Below are 18,754 nucleotides of genomic sequence, written 5' to 3' on the forward strand. Positions count from 1 at the left end.
TGTGATGGAGATTAAATATAAACGCGTATTGATTTACGCAATGGCCTTAATGGCTTTTTTATGGTATGGTTTGACTTCTTGGGGCCCCTTCCCCCCATTTCTAAATCCATTCTTTGGGTTAAATACACTCCCTTGTACAGACTATGGAGTTTTGGTATCTGGGGATTTCCTGCAGATGAAAAGGAAGCCGTGAATTTTGAAGCTGTCAAAATACTTGGAAGCTCAAATCTCTACAGCTATTCCACACAGCCTTTGAAACACTAAAGCAAGTTTTATTACAGAGATTAGTTTATGTTACACTCATTTATTAAAACCTAAGGACATGTTTATAAAAACTACTGTATATAAAGACGAGAGCAGTGCAATAGCAGTGTAAAACACATTTTTGGTTTACTTGGCAATCACTTTAGAAAGACAACATGATTCATAATATGAAGTCAGAGAATGCTGCAAAAAATAGGACAGAATTAGACCAGAAACTAGATTAGCAAATCACTGGACACTGGCACATATTGATTTCAAACATCAAGTGTTATGTAAACAGTATTATCATCAATGTATCAATAAAGAGAAATCACTGCAACCCTAGAATTTCTAGTTAGCTTAGTTAGCCTAAAATAGTCAGCTGACTATCAAAATAGACTATTGCACTGTATATATATTATCTTCTTAGTAATTTACTACTTTTGTAAAAGAAGGACTAGAAGAAATGCCTGTCTTATAGAAGAGAACTTTTGAGGCTGAGAAAAGGTGTTTCTTCCCGGCCAGTGGTTGAGGTTTTGTTTTTGTTGCTTTACTTTTCATACACAATCACAGATGGCATAGAACTGGCTTTAAAAAAATCATTTTGACGCCACTTCTTCAAGTGGACAGTCCTCATACAGAAATTACAGCCATAGTAAAACTATAAAAAACAGGTGTCTAAAATAGCTGCTACAATATGCTGAATTATACATTAAGAGGCCAGATTATTTTCACTCTGTTTTTTGTAAAATCCATAACCAGGCACGAAAGATGGTTAAATTACAACACCAAGTCCTGCACAAGCTTTTTAACTTATCTTTTTATGTCCTACATTATACACAACAATTACTAAGAAGTTGGACACAGTTCTCAGTGAAACAGAAGAGAGGAAATTATTTGGACAAGGGAAGAGGCTTCTGGAGCAGGAAGGTCACTAATAGCCACTGAGAGAGACAGCTGCCATTGTCACATAGGGGTATAATGTATGTACTTTTGTAAGTGTTAATTTAAGTTCTGTTATTTTTCCAAACATATCAGGATGGACATAGAGGAAAATACAATTATTTTAGTCCAGATAATTTCTTTTAGAGAAGAATTGCATTTGAACCAGTCTCTCTGCAGAAATAACTGAAAAATTCATTGCAGTTTGTCTGGTCTATCATTATTTTGATTAAGTAAATGAAGGGGGACATCAGAACACAGCTACAGAGGTGGCTGAGGTGTTCAGGTGGCTGTTTGTGTAGCCAGTGCTCTTCTCCAGTGTCCCAACACCAAGGAAGAAGGGCTGATAGAAATGGTGGTAGGGAAATACATAATTTTCCTTTTATTTAATGAATTATTTCCCTTTAATTTAAGGCCCAACTAGCATTAGTCTTATTCAGGATCTTTTATTCTGCTAGAGAGGCTCTCAGATGATTAAAACAACACAATTGATGAAAAATAGTTCACCAGCTACATGATTTATCCATAAATTAACTGGTAGGCAAAATCAGAATTTCAGCCAGAGAATAATATACCTTATATTAACTGGCTCTGTATAGAGAGTAAAAGAAAACAAACAAACAAAATGCACATCCATTACAAGGTATACATGTGCTAGAAGTAAAGCATAAAACTGCTCATTAATAACGCACAATTCCCAAAGGGAAAAAAACCCTTACAAAATACAGTAAGTCACACAAACCAGTATTTAATACAAATTCCTTTATGAACATAAGCTTTTTCCAAAGCTCTCTGTGGCAGTCATCACTTCACACTGAAAGTAGGTGCTGGGAGAAGGTAAAAAACCCAAGCAGTTACTGCAGAGCACTACAAAAAGTATCTACTGTGGATACTTTTTTGGGTGTCTGCAGTGGTTATGGATCTTGGAGCCAAGGAGGAAGTGGGGAGGTATCACCCTGAAATTACAGCCTTCTGATTGTATGGAGTATTGTATTTTCCTGTTATTTATCCTTTTGATTGTTTATAATGTTGCTAGTTTCTTTGTTAATTTTTTCTTTTTTCTTTTCTTTTTGTTAACACAAAAAGGGTGAGATGTCGCCCTGACAACTCAGCTTCTGAGCTTATTGACATAGTTCTCTAAAGACTTTCCCAGGACAGTAACTGTAAACATAGATATGTGTACATTCTTTCTGTTACACATCTTGTGATGGGCATCTCTCATGGCCAGTGCAGTGAGAAAGTGTTAGCCTGACCATCCAATCCCTGGCCATGGTCAGAAACCTATAAATCTTGGGAGGTAAAATAAACTCTGCTCTTTCTTTCACCACACCTCGACCTGTGTCCGTGTGATCTATTCATCTTCAGCGGTAACAGGGAGGGGGCATGATGTTGGCATGGATGGCATTACCTCCAGCTACTCAGTTTCTTTTCTTGGAGAGTTGTTAAGGTGTAACACAGGTGTAACACCCCAGGTGCACTGTGGCAGCTCCTGTAGGTATCTGCAAGCTGAGGGGGTGGGCAGGAGCTTCTGTGGTGAGTGAGAGTGGGCCAGGCTTCAAGCTTTCCTGGGACAGGATGGAGTTTAATGCCTGCAGCGTGGCACACCCACCTGTGAATTTGTTCTTTTAGGTACTGCCTGCCCTGACTCACTGGTACCTAGCATGTTTAGCTGTTGGTTTACAGAGAAAAGGGGCAAGTGCATGTTGGTATCCTACTCAGACTGGGCTTTATTTGAAGACTGGGCTTCCACTCCTGTGGTTTCCATCCTTGTTGGGTACTCCAACATTGTCTATTCCTTCATGGTTTTAGTCGTGTACCATCCTGAACTCCAGTAGCCATGAAGTAACTCAAATCACTGAGAAAAGTGTCCCCTTTGACTTCAACAGAAGACTAAAATTCATTCAGCCAAAGAGGTACAAAAGGAACATTTGATTATTCATTAGCAAGGTGTTCCTCATGTTGTGGTTACATGGTAAAATATATGGTTACTTTAAAGTTACTGAGATTTGCAGGACAAAATGTTAGACATGAAGCATGAAATTGGCATTATCATGGCTTTGTGTTATGATTTCCAGATGAACTCCTCTGTTTGCTTGTCATTGCCAGGTTCTCCATGCAAATATCTTAAATAACTGAATGTCACAGGATTTTTTCATGTAATTGATACTGTATGATTTTAAAATAATCCCATCCTGTGGAGAGTTACATCAACCTATTGCAACCCAGTGATCAAGTGCTCCACATACTTCTCTGGCAGTCATTGCCTTTCTGGCTTACAAATGGATTCTGAGACTTGTGTGGGGTAAGCTCTGCAGCCAGTCAGTGGCTGAGGGAACTGGACTACTGCCTTGTAAAGCAGGGGGACAGTGGTATTATTGTTTTTGAAATATACAGTTTGTTGGGTCTTTTCTGTTTCTTTCAGCTTCAAGGAGTATGGGGGTGGAAAGGTATTGCATCCTAATAAAGTTTGCCTCTTCAAGAACCTGTATTTAAGATGGTCTCAGATGTCTTAGCAGAATCATTGTCAGCGATGTAGAAATGTATGTTATGATTGCTACCCTGCAGTCTGACTCAATGAAAGGACTCTGCTTACCTTAGCAATGCATAGGACAATATGGTGAACAGTGATGTGGATTGCCAGCAGCTACCCTACAGTGACAAAATGTTCACCAGAGAACTTTGGAAAAACTCACATTCAGGATTCTGACACTTAGGCTGAGATTAGGCTCAAATGGCAATTGATGGATGGGGAGGCAAAGAAAAGTTATCTACCAAAGGTTTGTCTTGTGGTTGTTTTCCACCTTTGTGTGGATTTGCCAGAGCAACTTAATTTTCTTCCTACTGAGCATTTTTGCAAATATGATGCTTCCTTTAAGAGATAATAGTGTCAGTCTAGAATTAAAATATTGCTTACAGACTACTTTCTCCCGGAGACTCTTTCTATATAATTTGCCTGTAGAAGTTGTTTGAATGGTGTCTGTCTTCAGGTGACTTGCTCAGTCTTCGTCTTTGTAGTCTTTCCTGCTTATCTATAGTTTTTTCAGCTCTTGTAATTTAATTGGTTTCCTTGAAAGCTGCTCCTTGAAGTCTGGTCTTACCTCTCCCATCTTGAGGCACATCAATATAATTTTCTGGAAGACATAAAGCACAAATAGTTTCCATAATGTTTCAGGAGCACTCAACACCAAAGTATTTCCTATAAAGAAAAACTTGTAGTATTCTCAGCTGCAGATTTAATTTGTGGAGGCAAGAAAGACAAAGAAAAAGCATGAGGAAGGAAGAGGAGGTGTAAAGAGGCCTCTAGCATCCCTTATTATTTCTGTTTGGTCTGGTATGACCTTATGTGTGCTATGGATGGCTGCATTCTCCTTCCTTTTTTTTGATTCTGCATAGCCAGACTGGCTTGTAGAAAGCTTGTTTCTCCCTGCTCCTATTAAACTTGTCCAGCTGCTTACTCTGACTCCTATTCCTTTCCTACAAATGTGCTTCTATTTCCACACATATACGTGGGTAAATAATATATTTATGTGCTTTCCTCACACAAGTGTTTTAAGTATTACTAAGCTTTTTACTTCCAGCACCTTCTGGACATTACAGCTGCTTTAAATCTGCTGCTTTAAATCTTGTGCAGAGTGTGCACACCACACACAGACAGCTATGGCAGGGTGCAGGGGACTGGGCTGAAGGTCCAGCTAGGGAATGTTTTGAAGTAGACTAAAATCATTAATCATAGGAACAAATTAAAGAAATACATGTTTGCTCAAGCAGGTAACAAGTGTGAGATGTTGGGCAGTGCAAGGTGGAGTATGCAGCTACCTGAGCCATAGCACAACAGTGTTACCTTAATTCAGATTGAGGTGTTTTTCACAGAACTGTCAGCCAGGGAGGACCTCAAACAGAAATATGTGATTTTCTTACAACTCTGAGGGTTTAAGCCTTCACCCAAAACTCAGTCACATGAGACCTGCCAAGACAGCTAATTCCTTTCTAATAATCAAATAGCCTTATTCATGTTAAAAATACAAGAAAAAATTAAGTTGTTTTGTTCTGCCACTGTCCTTTTTGATACTGGTAGAAATGCATATTAACACAAGATGCAAACCTGCCTCTTGTAAGGTCTGCACACAGATGAAGATCAAAATGAGTTGTTCATATCTTGAAGAAAGTCTCAGAAGACAGCTATAACTAATTAAAAGAACACCTGGGGAGATGAGCACATATCATGGTTTGCAGACACCTCTGTCCTTCACCTTCAGTTGTTTCTGCTCACTCTTTTGTAGATTTCCATGTATGCTTCCTCTCCTGTGAAACGATTTACTAATTTGCTATCTGCATAATTTACATCACTAGATTGTTTGACAGGATGCAGTTTCTTTTATTTATCTGTCTTTGCTTTTAAATAAATGTTTAGAGATGATGCAGACAGAGGAGGCATTTGTGTGTCCCAGGACAGAGTGCAGTTTTAAATATGTTGGACCTATCAGCAAGTTGCTCTTTTCCTCTACCTGAGTGTCCCAAAGTTGCTGCTGGTCAGGTCCTTCTTCAGGTTAATGTAAAATCAAGTGTCACCAAGGTGGTGATAAGTGAGAGTTACTGGAGTTCCTGGACCCAAAGACCATAGCAAAGTTCATGAATATATGTCTGCAGCACAGAAGCTAAAATATCACTCCTGTGAGTATCTTGGATTTCCTTCCAATTCTTCTCATCTGTCTAAAGCTATGGGAGAAGGAGTGTGAGGATGATGACAGCAGAGCAAACAACACACAGACCCTACTCATTTCTGAAAGCCTCTTACAGCAAGTAGAAGTATTCACCCTGCATTTTCCAAGCTGGATGAGTCTGGGCCAAATCGACAGCTTCTCCCTGAAACCAAACCCTGACAGCACAGTTGCTAGGCTAAAAAGTCCTCTTCACCTACTAAAAATGAAGTGAGTTGTGTGATTGATTGATTGATTGATTGATTGACTGGGGGGCTGGACCAGTGAGGTTGAGAGGTAACTGCTTCAGATCATTTTGCACCAGCAGGATCCCATAAAAATACCTGCATTTTCCTAAGAAAGATGAATGCTAATTTCCATGTGCAAGAGTGTTACTTTCCAGTCTCCCAACATAGAGTGCTTGGCAGCAGAAACCCTGTGTTTGTCACTTCTGGTTACTTCTATAGCATTTTCATACACTTGGAGCTGAAGCTTGTATTCTGGAAGTGGCTCAGGTTGCTCCTTTTCCCTGGTAGAGGTCATTGTCACAATACAGCACCCCAGGCTGCCATTGCTACTCTACCTGGCTGCTCAATGAACAGCACCCAATCAAGCCACATCAACTAGGGGGAACTTCAGATCAGATATTGGGAAGAAATTCTTTACCATGAGGGTGCCGAGGCCCTGGAACTTTGGGCACAGGTTGCCCAAAGCAGCTGTGGCTGCCCCATGCCTGAAAGTGTCCAACGCCAGGTTGACTGGGGCTCCGAGCAAGCCAGGATTGTGGAAGGTGTCCCTGCCCGTGCAGAGGGTGGAAGTGGATAAGCTCTAAGGTCCCTTCCAACCCAAAGCATTCTGTGATTTTTAATGCCTGACAAGGCAGCAGCCAACTAAAAGACTGCCTCCTCTTTGACAGCAACAATTGCTTGGTGGGTCACTTCTGATGGAATGAAATGTCATCCATTAGTAATGAAGGAATGATTCAAAGCCTCTGGAGGCAAGGTTTTGGAGAGATTTCTGCCATTTTTCTAACAAATTAGGTTGCCACATTCACCATTACAAGGCCTCTGGTTAAGTTGGTGTTTGCATACAAGTGCCATCAATCACCACAATCCCTTCAGGCCTCAGATACACCCTGGATCCCATGACTTACATGAGTTGCGGCCCACAGTTCACACGAAAACAACCAGTCTCTGCAACTGCTCAGGCTTTCCTCTGGCATAAAATGGCACTACACTGATCTGAGCAGGCCTGCTGTGATCTGCAGCTGTTAAGGTTCTGCTGCAGTGCCTTCCAGTCTGGTCAGTGGGATTAGGAGAAAAGCGTTTGCTCTCTCTGGTCACAGGCAGAGCTGGGATGCCAGGCTAACAAACAGCTTTCTGCAATTAGAAGCCCTTGGTGGCTACACTGATTGTTAAGGAAAATAGGAATGTGCCCTCCTTCCCCAGAAATGGAAGGATGAGGGAGGACAAAGAACAATGCACTAGACTTTGTAAAAACCTCACCAGATTAAAAGGAAGGACATGATAAATTAATTGTAAGGCAAGCATTAAATGAAAAGCCATTCAGTTGTCTAAATACATTTCAAACCAGAAAGAAATAGAATATAATCTAATCCCTCTGCTTGTGGAGTCTGCCAAAGAGCAGGGAAATAATTTTCATAGTTTGGCATGTGTAGACTCCTATGGCTATGTTATACAGAGCATGAAACATTATATGCAAAATATACACTGAAGGTTGCTTGGGTTACCAATACTAATTCTTAAAAGTTACAGAATTCCAGAATGAATGCTGCTGGATCAATCTCAGTTTGGCCATCTTGTTTACATGAAAGAAAATGGAAAGTCTCAGACTTTTTAGACTCCTAATTTTTTTTTTAATTTTTTTAAAATTTTTTTAATTTTTTTTTTTTTTTTTTTGAGAGCATCAAAACAGCTGAATGAGTCAGGTTTGAAGAAATTTCAACAACAAGAAAAATTTGCTTCAGGTTGGCTCAATACCAAAGAAGCTGGATGTTCAGGATTTTTTGAACTGACAAGGGACAACTCGGCATTAAGCAGTGGCCCTGGATGCAGCCATCTTGCCATAAAGAAACATTGGATTTGCCTCTATTTTCATTCCCAGGCTGAATTACCTCACTTTTGATGGATCATGAATTCTCCTCTGGTCTAGCTGTGAAATGCATCCCAGCACCGGCATGAGGTTCAGATGAGAGGAGGATCTTAAGTGGTGGCAAATCAATTTTGTCCCAGCCACTGTGTAAAAATGACCACCATCACTGATAGCCACTGCTAATATTTCTAAACAACAGCTGGCTCAGGGAAAACAGACATGTGGTGCTTATGCGTTTAAACAAAAGTCAGGCACTGGAAATGTTCAATTTGAAAAGCAGACTAAAATTTCAACTTAAGTTGTGAAATTCTGTTCCTACTGTTGCTGACAATTCTGCAAAAATTGAAAGAAATGTCAAAATATGTTTGAAAGCAAATACCTCAGGATGGTGTTAAGGTTTAAACAGTATAAATGTGCAATACATGGCTGATTCACGAGAGTTAAACAATGTTGCTTTGCAGGTAGGAAGAAAGCATTTGGATTATTTAAATTTCCCCTGCATTATGCTTACAGCAGTGTATTTGCTCACGCTACAACGAGCTAACATCAGCACAGTGTCCGTGAGGTCAGACACAAGGTGTGAATGTCACCTGTGCAGCTGTTCTCCCTTCCACCTAGGAAATGCAGGTGGGAAACAGGCATGTGCTTACTTCCACTGCTCTTTCATAGCTCAGCAGCTAGTCTGTGTAATGGGAGGTAATTATCACCTAAGGGCATCATGTGTTAAAAAGGTGACTGCTGTCACTTGTCTCAGACATCAGAGTCCTGACTGTTTACAATGGATTACTAGAAAGGCTTACTAGAAAAAAAAAACTTGTGAAGCAGCTCAACTTTAAAGAAGTTTACATCTGGATAGTTTGTTATGAATGCTGGTAAATCTGCTTTTTGAATTGCTCACCACATTTCTTAAGAATCTCACCTTATACAAACCAGCTTAAGCTTGTGCAACTCCCAGGGCACATAACCTGAACTGCACATTGCATCACATCACTTCTGAGAGCTGCTCCTTGGTTTTGGAGGAACTTTAGGCACTTTGGGAAGATCTTGTGTTCCCGAGGGACAGGCTTGGGCAGAGAGAGTTGCTGCCAGATGTCAGGCAGGTACCTGCTGGCCAGGTCATGCTGCTGTCCTGCAGAGGAAGGTTGGTGAACCAGGGGAGGTATAGGGCTGCTCTCTGTGTCAGAGGGACAGACAAGAACTTGAAAGAATTAAACTCCACTGCTGCCGATTTTCCAGGCAGATCTGAAACTAATACCAAGACTTAACTAATAACAGCTGCATGCCCCTACTGGCAGGCACTCACCCATAAGACTGGGTTATCCCACCAGTGGACAACCTTTGTCTGCCTCTTTAAATTACTTTTAAATTTGATTCTGTGACTTTCTGTTGTTGAGTTCAGAGATGGTTTTCATAGGAACACTTTGCCTATAGGATGTGTTTGGGCTTCACACTGGTAGGCTCACTTGTTTGAACTCATGTGTTGATATATTTTATACATTAGTAAAGGCCTGTCTGCACAAACCAGCCTTTGAAATAAGTTGTGATATTAAAGGCTAAAGTCCTTGAAACCTTCCTGCAGAAGAGAGAGTAAAGCAAAACAATATCCTTGTGTGTAGGAGAAAAAATGTAAACCTGTGTGTATTAGCCAATAGTAACTTGCTTAGCCCGCAGACCCTGTAGAACCCTATAAAAGGTGTGCTAAAGATAGAAATAAACGGTGTTCACGTTTACTTCTGTGAAGGCTGGTGAATAAACTGGTGGTCTCTCAAAACTCATGTGTAGGGCAGTGCTGTGATCTGGAAGACAGAGAGCTTGGAAACAAATTTCAACCACTCAGGAACTGATTTTGATCAGCCAGGTTTTGGCACAGCACTGCGGTCACTCTACCAAATATCTGGCTGCTCTTTTGGGAAGAAGGGCTTAGGATCTGCTTGGATCTAAGGCCTGTCCTACAAATGCATGCAGGAGGAGATTTGGCACTTGGAATGAACCTGGAGAGCAGACAAGGATTGGCCTCCTCCAGCTCCTTCCCCTGAACTGTTGGTGTTAAAACAGCAGCTGGCTTAACTTTTGTTATTAATATGGCTGCCTGGCCAACAGACTAAAGCTAAGAGGGAAAACTGGTTTCCAGTAGAGTCTCTGGAATATCTGTAACTGTACAAATTAAATACATCTTTTGTCCTATCAGCTGGGTTGGGTGGGAGAGGAATGAAACCACACAGGATACAATTTTCTCTATTTTCTTACTAATGGCCGTATTTTACAATACTCACTTGCAGTGATATGAAACCAATTGGGTTGCTAACATAAATAAACATTACTTACTGTAAATAAGGTTTCTGAAGTAATTCTATGCTCCTGAAAGTCAAGTATTTTTCAATTAGTAACAGTGTTTTTCATTTGGTAGTTCCTGAATTGGTTGATACTCCTGAACACTGTTCTGAAAAGCAAAAACAACCAGGAGAATTTCTGAGGTTTTTTTTTATTTTAAATGGAAATCTGAAGCATTCAAGCTTTGATTTACAAGTTTTAAATGGAGGAACTAGGAAAGTTTGAGGACGTAAATTGAAAGATGATCACTGAAAAGCTGTGTTTTCCTCACCGAGGAGCTGAAGTTTGACTTTTTGTGATCTGAAATGTTTTCTTCCTCCTCTTAAGATTATTTGAGTAAAAATACTCAGAACACCCCAGGCCTTCTAAAGTGTCTTAAAAGAGTGGATGGCCAATTACAACTGAAAATTTGACTTACTAATTCTCCGGATATTTATGAAACCTTCATGTAACTACCAGGCTGCCTGAATAAGATGTGTCACTTGAGGCTGAAATTCATCTGGTTGATTGTTGATGAATTTTCCTGCTAATATGTGGCAGTCTTCAACAGCGGATACACCTGAACCAAAATTTCTTTGTGTGATTCACAAAAAATCTCCAACCCTGGTTTTTCTATATAAACACTGTGAGCTGCTTTCAAGTTTTTTCAAGACCCCAAGGCATCATAATGCCAAGCTGAATGTGGGTATCATATGAGGAACTCAAGACTTATTATTCCACTTGAGACTCATTTTCACATATTTTTCATGTAACTGGAGTGACCAAATAGCTTTAATTGCACTCCTGTCATAAAGGAAGATATTTAAAAACAGACGGGCTAGAGTAGAGGCAAGAGAGTATTTTTTTTTTTTTTTGTCTGCTTCTTTAAGGTCCAAGTTGGTTGCTTTGGAGAGGAGATTTATTGCTGTGTGCAGTGTAATTTAATGGCAGAGACACTCCAAGTGGGTTTTCATCCCACCTAACAGCAGACACTAGAATGGTAAGATGGGTTCATTTCTAGAGAGTCACCTCAGGGTCCTTTACTGTCAACAGACAGCAACTCTGCAGAGCTACTCCATTTCTCCTTAGACAGGTTCCAAAAGAAACTGATAGTGCAGGAACTTCACAGTCCCAAGCCTAACTTAGGAAATGAGAAGCCCCAGTGGTCCCAAAAACTGAATTATAAAAATGTGTAGCACTGGTATAGATTTCTCTTAACATCATCTTTGTCATGAATAAAATCTTTCAAGAAATCCACCCTGGTTAAAATACTGTGTTTAGTTATGTTCTTATCCCATTTGTAAACCTTGTACCCCTTGTTTACTCCGATGGTTATTAGTAATGTTAATTACTTACCAGTTTCTGAAGTGTTTTAAAGGTTCTTATGAGACATTCCCTGATCTCTTTCCCTTACTTCCTTGCTACTGAGAGGAATGATGGGTTTGTCTTTACAAACAAGCTGTGGGTCAGTTGATAAGATGCAGCTATCAGTGAGAGACAACAGAAACAATGGGATGAATTCCACTAAAAGATCAAAGAGGCACTTAAAGAGCACCATGAATTCCACAAAAGTTAAGAATTAAGAAGGGATTATGCATTGTGGGGGGAAAGGTATCAAGGTATCAGGCATTCCAGGAAGCCTGTACCTCTCAAGTACCTCAGCCTATGGGGAAAGAGAGAAGGGACAAGCGGCCAGGAATTAGGATAAAAAGGAGGCTGCGCCCTCCAAAAATTTGAGAGACCCCAGGGGAATGCCCCATGGCCTCTCCCTTTATTCTAATAAAGAAAAAGGACTCCTCTGTTTCCTTTTTGGACATAAACCTCTAGTGTTTGTGGATTAATTTTCCTGACACTACTATGTAACAGAGCTGGTCCCATGGTAGCTAAATCAAACTAACAAAAGCAACCCATTAGAAAGGTATGCTACAGAAGGAGGCAACTCCCATGGAAGCTGTGCCACACTAGAACAAAGAAATTCCCAGGAAGCTGTGCAACCAAGTAATATGCAAACTAAGGCATGAAAGACACCAAAACAACGAGCTAACAGAGGAATAAAAGGACAAGGAAACATATTCTAGCAAGCTATGATGAAAGATCATCTCCCTGCATCACCTAAGCCTGCTTAGAAACCATCTTCCTGCATCACCATGACCTAAGAGGACTGGAAAGGACTAACCCCCCTAGACAATGAGCCAGAACAATAGGCCTCCTGGCTATTCTCATGAGGATGGAAGCCCCAGCTCTGCAGTATGTGCTGCAAAGCCGAATTGTGCCTCTCCCTTGGAGCTGCCAGTGTGAGATGGCCATGGTGAAAGCAACCCCTCAGGCCCCCCACCCCAAGAGCTGAGTCCTAATAAAGGCATCAAATGGGAGTCTTGTCTCCTGGCCAATTTCTTTCAGTCTTTGCTTTCATACTGCCACATGCAAATATACAATTTTCTATGTAAATATATGTGACTGTTTAAAAATTCTAGTATCACAAAGTGAAAGGGTTTCTGGAGTCTCCATGTTCTGCTTAGAAACCTTCTTCCCTCACATTTATTCATGACCAGATTTGATGAACACATGAAACAGACCTATAACATCCTAAAAGCTTCTGATGGAAAACCCAAGGCTTGTAGGTATTTCCTCAAACACAGACATCTCTGGAAAGAGAAGGAGATCCCTATCCTACATCTACATGTGAAGTCCTAGATTTTTTTCCCCATCTCACAAACTCAGTGGCAGGAAAGGTGAATCCCTAAGGCTCATGACATGCCAAAAGATGCTGCATATTCCTGTGGGTGGGGTAAGAGATGGGCACTCTCTGGAGAAGGGCTTGATCCTCAATTTGTTCTTGGTACTGCTGTAAAAGCTCTTAAAAAATCCGTGAACTTGAATATTTCTGCATCACTGGTAAGGACTAAGCTATCTCTGGTTTCAGCTCATCCCAATTTCCCAAAAGCTGATGTCACCAGCTTTCAAAATCTGTTCCTAGAGTGGCTCTGACATACCTCAGACACTCAAATGTTCTACTGGTGTGCTGAGCTCTTATACAGCAGTGCCAAACCATTTATCTTAGGTCCAGGGGGGTACAGTGGAAAGTACAGGAGCCTTTACAAGAGCGTGCCCTTTTGTGCTAAAATTCAGGTATATGATAGGAGAATAAGGCCTCCTTTCATGCTGACTGACAATTTGAATTTAACAGATCCTCTAGAAATTGAAAGTGAGGTTAAAGCAGAACAAACAACAACAAAAAAGCAGTAAAACTTGGCATGTGATTTACGATGTAGCTTATTAGGACACTGCCTTTCCCTGTTTACAGAGCCTCCTAATGCACTGAAAATACTGACAGGGATTTTTAAAAACTCACAAACACCAAAAGTTTGGTTTAACAGTATTGCTTGATTCAGAAAGAGCACTTATAGAGCAGTCTGGTAACTTTCAATTTTTTAAAATCAATTTATTTATATATGAAGGACATAATTTAAAAGGCTGTCTGTGGAAGCTATACTCAGTATAGCTCAGACTATCTTTACTTATGGGGATTCTAAGTGTTGTAACAGTCTTCGCAAGTTACAGCTGAGGGTAAATATAGCTCAGTTATACAGGACAATGTGGTTTGTCCCTTGGCATTAATTGAATGGAAAAGTTAGTGAGTAGAGGAGAAATGTGGCCAGATGTAAGAAATGCATGTATTTATTTATGTATCTATTTATCTGAACCACAGTTCCTGTATATAATCTCTGTATATAATTCTTTATATAGGTGTAGCTTTGTTTCTGTGTAAAATTCAAAAATAATCTACTGAGCTAAAGAACAGCTCTGGCCAGCCAACATCACGTGAATAACCTGCTCTTTTTGACCTAACATCTTGGCATCAGCAAAAGTCAATCTGTTAAAATTGCTGCATACTATGTCCTGATGTCTAACAGGGGCTAAACCCCAATCACTTTCATGGAAATTGAACTGCTGAAACATGCTGCAAGGAAAAAGGGGTCAGCCAAACATTAGATTGGAGTGTTCTGGTACTATCTGTAGAGCTTTGAGGGACTTCTTTTGAGGCCCACAGAACTCTGTCAAGAAAACTGAAAGCCACTGAGATTTCAGGGAACTTATGTTAGAAGCAGGACAAGAGTTTCTCCTAGATTCTGTCTGAAAGAAGATGGCAATGTTGGTTTGCAAGGCAGACTAAATGAGTATATTGCTTGGACTGGATCCCAGCTGGATCACTAAGAAATACTCCAGGCTCTTGTTCCCCTGGTAGGAGGGTGAGTGCTGCAGGGATGGGGGGCAGAACAGTGGAGGAAGGTTCCCAATTCCTGTGCTGGCTTCCAACAACCGGGGAGCCCCCCTGGGTACTGGAACTGCTCTCAGAACAATCTTCTGAGACAAGATGCATGTGCTGCTTCTCTATGCCTCGCCAGAGGCTCAAATTGCTCCAGCTGCACAACCATCTATTTAGAAGGGAGGAATCAGTTTCAGCACTTGAGTGTTGAGCACCAAACCCATGGTTCAGCCCAGAGGTGGGTATTTGCTCCAAGTTAAATTAACTTTTTTATTTACCTCTGCACAATACAGGAGATTCTGTCATTTCTGGAAATAAAATGCACATTAATGACATGTGAGAAAAAGTATTTTTTAAAGTAGTTATTCCTTTTACCAAGAGCTTTATTTTCTGCTCTCACTTTTCAGTATTAAGAGGGCTAGTCCTCTGAGTCAAAGAGAAAATATGTACTAATTACTGTGTTGAGAGCTTTCACTGTAGGATGGAACCAGTCATGTTTCCTGCAACTATTCCTTCTGTGTATATTTTTCTTTTCACAACTGAATTTGTATGGCTTTTCTAGTGGAAGGAAAATGTAAACTGTTTCTTTTAAAATAAGTTTCTGAAGACACTTCAAAAAACAACACAGAACAGCTTTTTAACATTAACAAAAGTATCAACAGCTAAAATCAAAAGGAGTAAAGCCTTTGAAATTTAATCTGGTTCCTGTTTGGCTTCCTGTTTTAGATCCAGTGTATGTTTCCTTGTACATAATCATCCAAGCAATAAGTAATTTTTAACTTTGTTTCTTTGCAGTTAGGAGCAGAAGGGCAACACCCAAATCACCATCATTGGTTACAGCACTACATACTGGAAGCGATGTTAGAAATAAAATTTTATGCAGAAATGCTTCTTCCCTCTTTCCTCCCCGCCTTTCCCGTGTAAAGAAGTGATAGGAGAAATTGAGGTGTGCTGTGATGTGGAAAGAGAAGAGGCCAAGGACCCTGGGCAATTTTAGCAGAGTGCAAAAGGCAAGAAAACAATTTCTCTTCTGTGGTTATCTGAGCTGTATGGCTGGTTTTACACAGAAACATGTTTTGACGCCAGCACTGGAACTGTGACTGGTTTATTATTTTTAAATTGTCTCACAGCTGCATCCAGATATGGGTATGCTGGGCCATAGAATGTCCTTTGGCTGCAACAGGAACATTATGCATGGCTCAGTAACAGTGTATGAGCCCTGCAGAGCAGCATTTCTTGAGTCACAGAGAAAGAAAAACAGTGCTTGGTTAGTGTCACAGGACTGAGGAATTCCACTTGGTATGGCATGGTTTGAATGATAATTTACGAAGCATGGAGATTTTTTGTTGTGCACCATTGTGATTGCCAGCTGGTGGGCTATTCTTGTTTTGTTTTATTGTACTTTTCATTATTTGGCTTTTTTTTTTTTTAATCTGTGTACACATTTCATATTGTGGATCTATTATGTGCTCATTTTTTTATGACAAGAAATTTAAGCTTCCTAGAGCTGCCCAGTAATAACTGCAGCTATCATGTGTACACCTTTACATTAGATGAGAAACAGAAAGGCTGTAAGAATTCAGGATGATTAATTCCACCACAGCTTTTACATGCACACACTGTAACAAATCCCATTGCTGGATGCTCTCATGTCCACTATAATCTCACAGTACTTCCATACGCAAAGTTTGAAAAAGTTATTTCTGCCTTTTACATGCAAAAATAATTTTCACCTCTTCAGTGCTGCTACCTCTGGCTCTCTGAGCCTACAGAACCTGAGAGATGAGGACTTGGCAGGTGGTGCTGGGATGAAGCTTTGCCCAGAGATTCCCATTCTCTGAAGCAATTAAGCCATCACTGCACAGTCCCACTAGCATCAGCAGCTATTATGCAGCAGCTGCATAATCAGGCATATATTGGAAGAGGTGGGGAAAGAAGGCCACATGTTTGTCCCCTGCAGTCCTGAATGGCAGAGGGTGATACAACTTGAGAAAAGCATGGTGTGAGTTTTGATGTGCAGCTGTTGGTTTGTGTTTCCTGACTGCTCAGTGAGCATGATGAGCTTGCCATGCTGGGAAAATGTGATGCTTAGTCACCCTTGCAGCTTGAGGCTGGGGCAGAGGGGTTGGAAAGCTGGGAAAGGCCCTGGGGGTGCTGGGGACAGAGGCTGGACAGGAGCCCAGCGGGGCAAGAGGCCAAAGGCACCTGGGCTGTGCCAGCTGTGGTGTGGCAGCAGGGCCAGGGCAGTGACTGTCCCTGTGCTGGGCACTGCTGGGGCCACATCTCAGATCCTGGGGCAGCTCTGAGCATTTGCAAGGCAGACACTGAGGGGCTGGAGCAGCAGGAAGGGCTGAGGGGCTGGAGCAGCAGGAAGGGCTGAGGGAGCTGGGGTGGCTCAGCCTGGAGTAAAAAAGGCTGGTATGGGACCTCGTTGCTCTTGACCACTATCTGGAAAGAGGCTGAAAACAGGTGGAGGTCGTTTCTTCTACAAGATAACAAGTGATTAGGTAAGAGGAAATAGCCTCAATTGGCACCCGGGGAGGTTTAGCTTGGATATTAGGAGAAATTTCTTCACTGAAAGAGCTGTCAAGCACTAGCAGAGGCTACCCAGGGCAATGGTGAAGTTCCCATCCCTGGAGGAATTTCAAAGCTGTGTGGATGTGGCACTTGGGGACTTGGGTTGACAGTGCTGGTGGAATGGTTGGACTCTATGACCTTAAGGATCTTTTCCAGCCTAATGATTCTAAGAAGATTGATGTTGGTATGAATCTTCTGCAGCCTCACCCATTCCCCAGAAAAATCAGATTTTTGAAGAGCTGTTCTCTTAGGATCTTCAGTTTGGCCAGCTGTGCAAACCTAGCTTCCCATTCTTCCCACTGTTGCTTAAGCTCCACAGGCTCCCTTGCCAATCTTAAAATCAGAAGTAAGGGGTGTTCTGCTGCATCTCAAGACATTTCCTTGATCAACTGCCAACTTTAAAAGAAATGCACATTTGGAGGAGATGAGTCCCACTGGCAAATTTCAGCTGGGTAAATGACTTCTATAAATTCATCTTCCAGCATAATGTCAAAAAAATTAATCAAGCCAGACTTCCAAGCAATTTCATCCATCTTAAGATAGATGGAATAAATAATCCCCTGGAAATGCTTCTTTCAATGTGTTAGTGATGATAACTAGTAGATACAGGACTTTTAGATGGCTAAATTGACTGAGTTTAATCCTGCTCTTTATCACCAGTAAAGATTTCTATAATTAGATCTTCAAGGTTGTTGAAAGACCCCTGAGCAATTCACCAGTCTTCACAGAAGTAATTGTGAACGCCGTTTATTTCTATCTTTAGCACACCTTTTATAGGGTTCTACAGGGTTTGCGGGCAGAGCAAGCTACTATTGGCTAAGACACACAGTTTACATATTTTCCCCTACACACAAGGATATTGTTTTGCTTTACTCTCTCTTCTGCAGGCAAGTTTCAAGGATTTTAGCCCTTAATATCACGACTTATTTCAAAGGCTGTTCATGCAGGCCTTTACTAATATATAAAATACAGCAACACAAGGTATTGGATATTTTTCTGTCTTTGTACAGTCCTCTACTATCTGAAATCTCCTTGCCATGAAGAATTTACAGACCAAACTCAAATTGCCTTTTAATGTTCCTTTAGCCTTGAGCTTCTTAAACTCCTTAGTCTGACAAACTTTCTGGAAGTCAGGTAAGCTCTGCAGCTCTTCCTGAATGCTTTCCCACCTGTCACTAAGACTTTTCCTGCTGCAGGTCCTAGGGAAGGTGGTGTTTCACTCTAGCAATCTCTTACTACTCGTGAGACAACAGTTCCCTAACTGGTATCTCCTCTCCAGAATTCCGTTTGCTTGTTTAGGCATCCTGTTGTGTGGGAAACTGATGGTGGGGAGTTACCTGCTGTACCACTGGGTGTTTCAAATAGTTCTAGGATATTCTCTATCAGCACTGCCTGCAGCAGAGCACTGGAGAGGGAGTTGTACTCTTACCCAACTCAGTACAAAATTTTACACAAATTAGACCGACGGCAACATTGCCAAATGTTTTCATGGCCCTCAGTACCCAGACAAGTTTTCCCTTTCCTCTGTCCAATGGAAGCAGCAGGAGATTGCTGGCTCACCCAAGCCCTGTGTGGACAAACACCACAACCTACTAAGGACTCACAG

General features: G+C 41.1%; 1 protein-coding gene across 2 annotated transcripts in view; it reads right to left on the reverse strand.

Moving 5' to 3' along the window:
• Positions 1 to 251: 251 nt before the first annotated feature.
• SHISAL1 (shisa like 1) overlaps positions 252 to 18,754 on the reverse strand; it is a 78,812-nt gene continuing 60,309 nt past the window's right edge. Inside the window, exons 5-6 of one of the 2 annotated variants that reach the window (XR_001521867.3) lie at positions 10,320 to 10,434; positions 252 to 4,316 (exon numbers count right to left, since the gene is read on the reverse strand). Coding sequence is in view for 1 of the 2 variants with exons in the window: in XM_015629413.3 (XP_015484899.1) it covers position 4,316 (1 nt within the window). In the remaining variant the exon portion in view is untranslated. The remainder of the gene's footprint in view (positions 4,317 to 10,319; positions 10,435 to 18,754) is intronic. The other variant, XM_015629413.3, reaches the window with a different exon arrangement.

The sequence above is a fragment of the Parus major genome, chromosome 1A, assembly GCF_001522545.3.
Source record: "Parus major isolate Abel chromosome 1A, Parus_major1.1, whole genome shotgun sequence".
Classification (NCBI taxonomy): Eukaryota; Metazoa; Chordata; class Aves; order Passeriformes; family Paridae; genus Parus; species Parus major.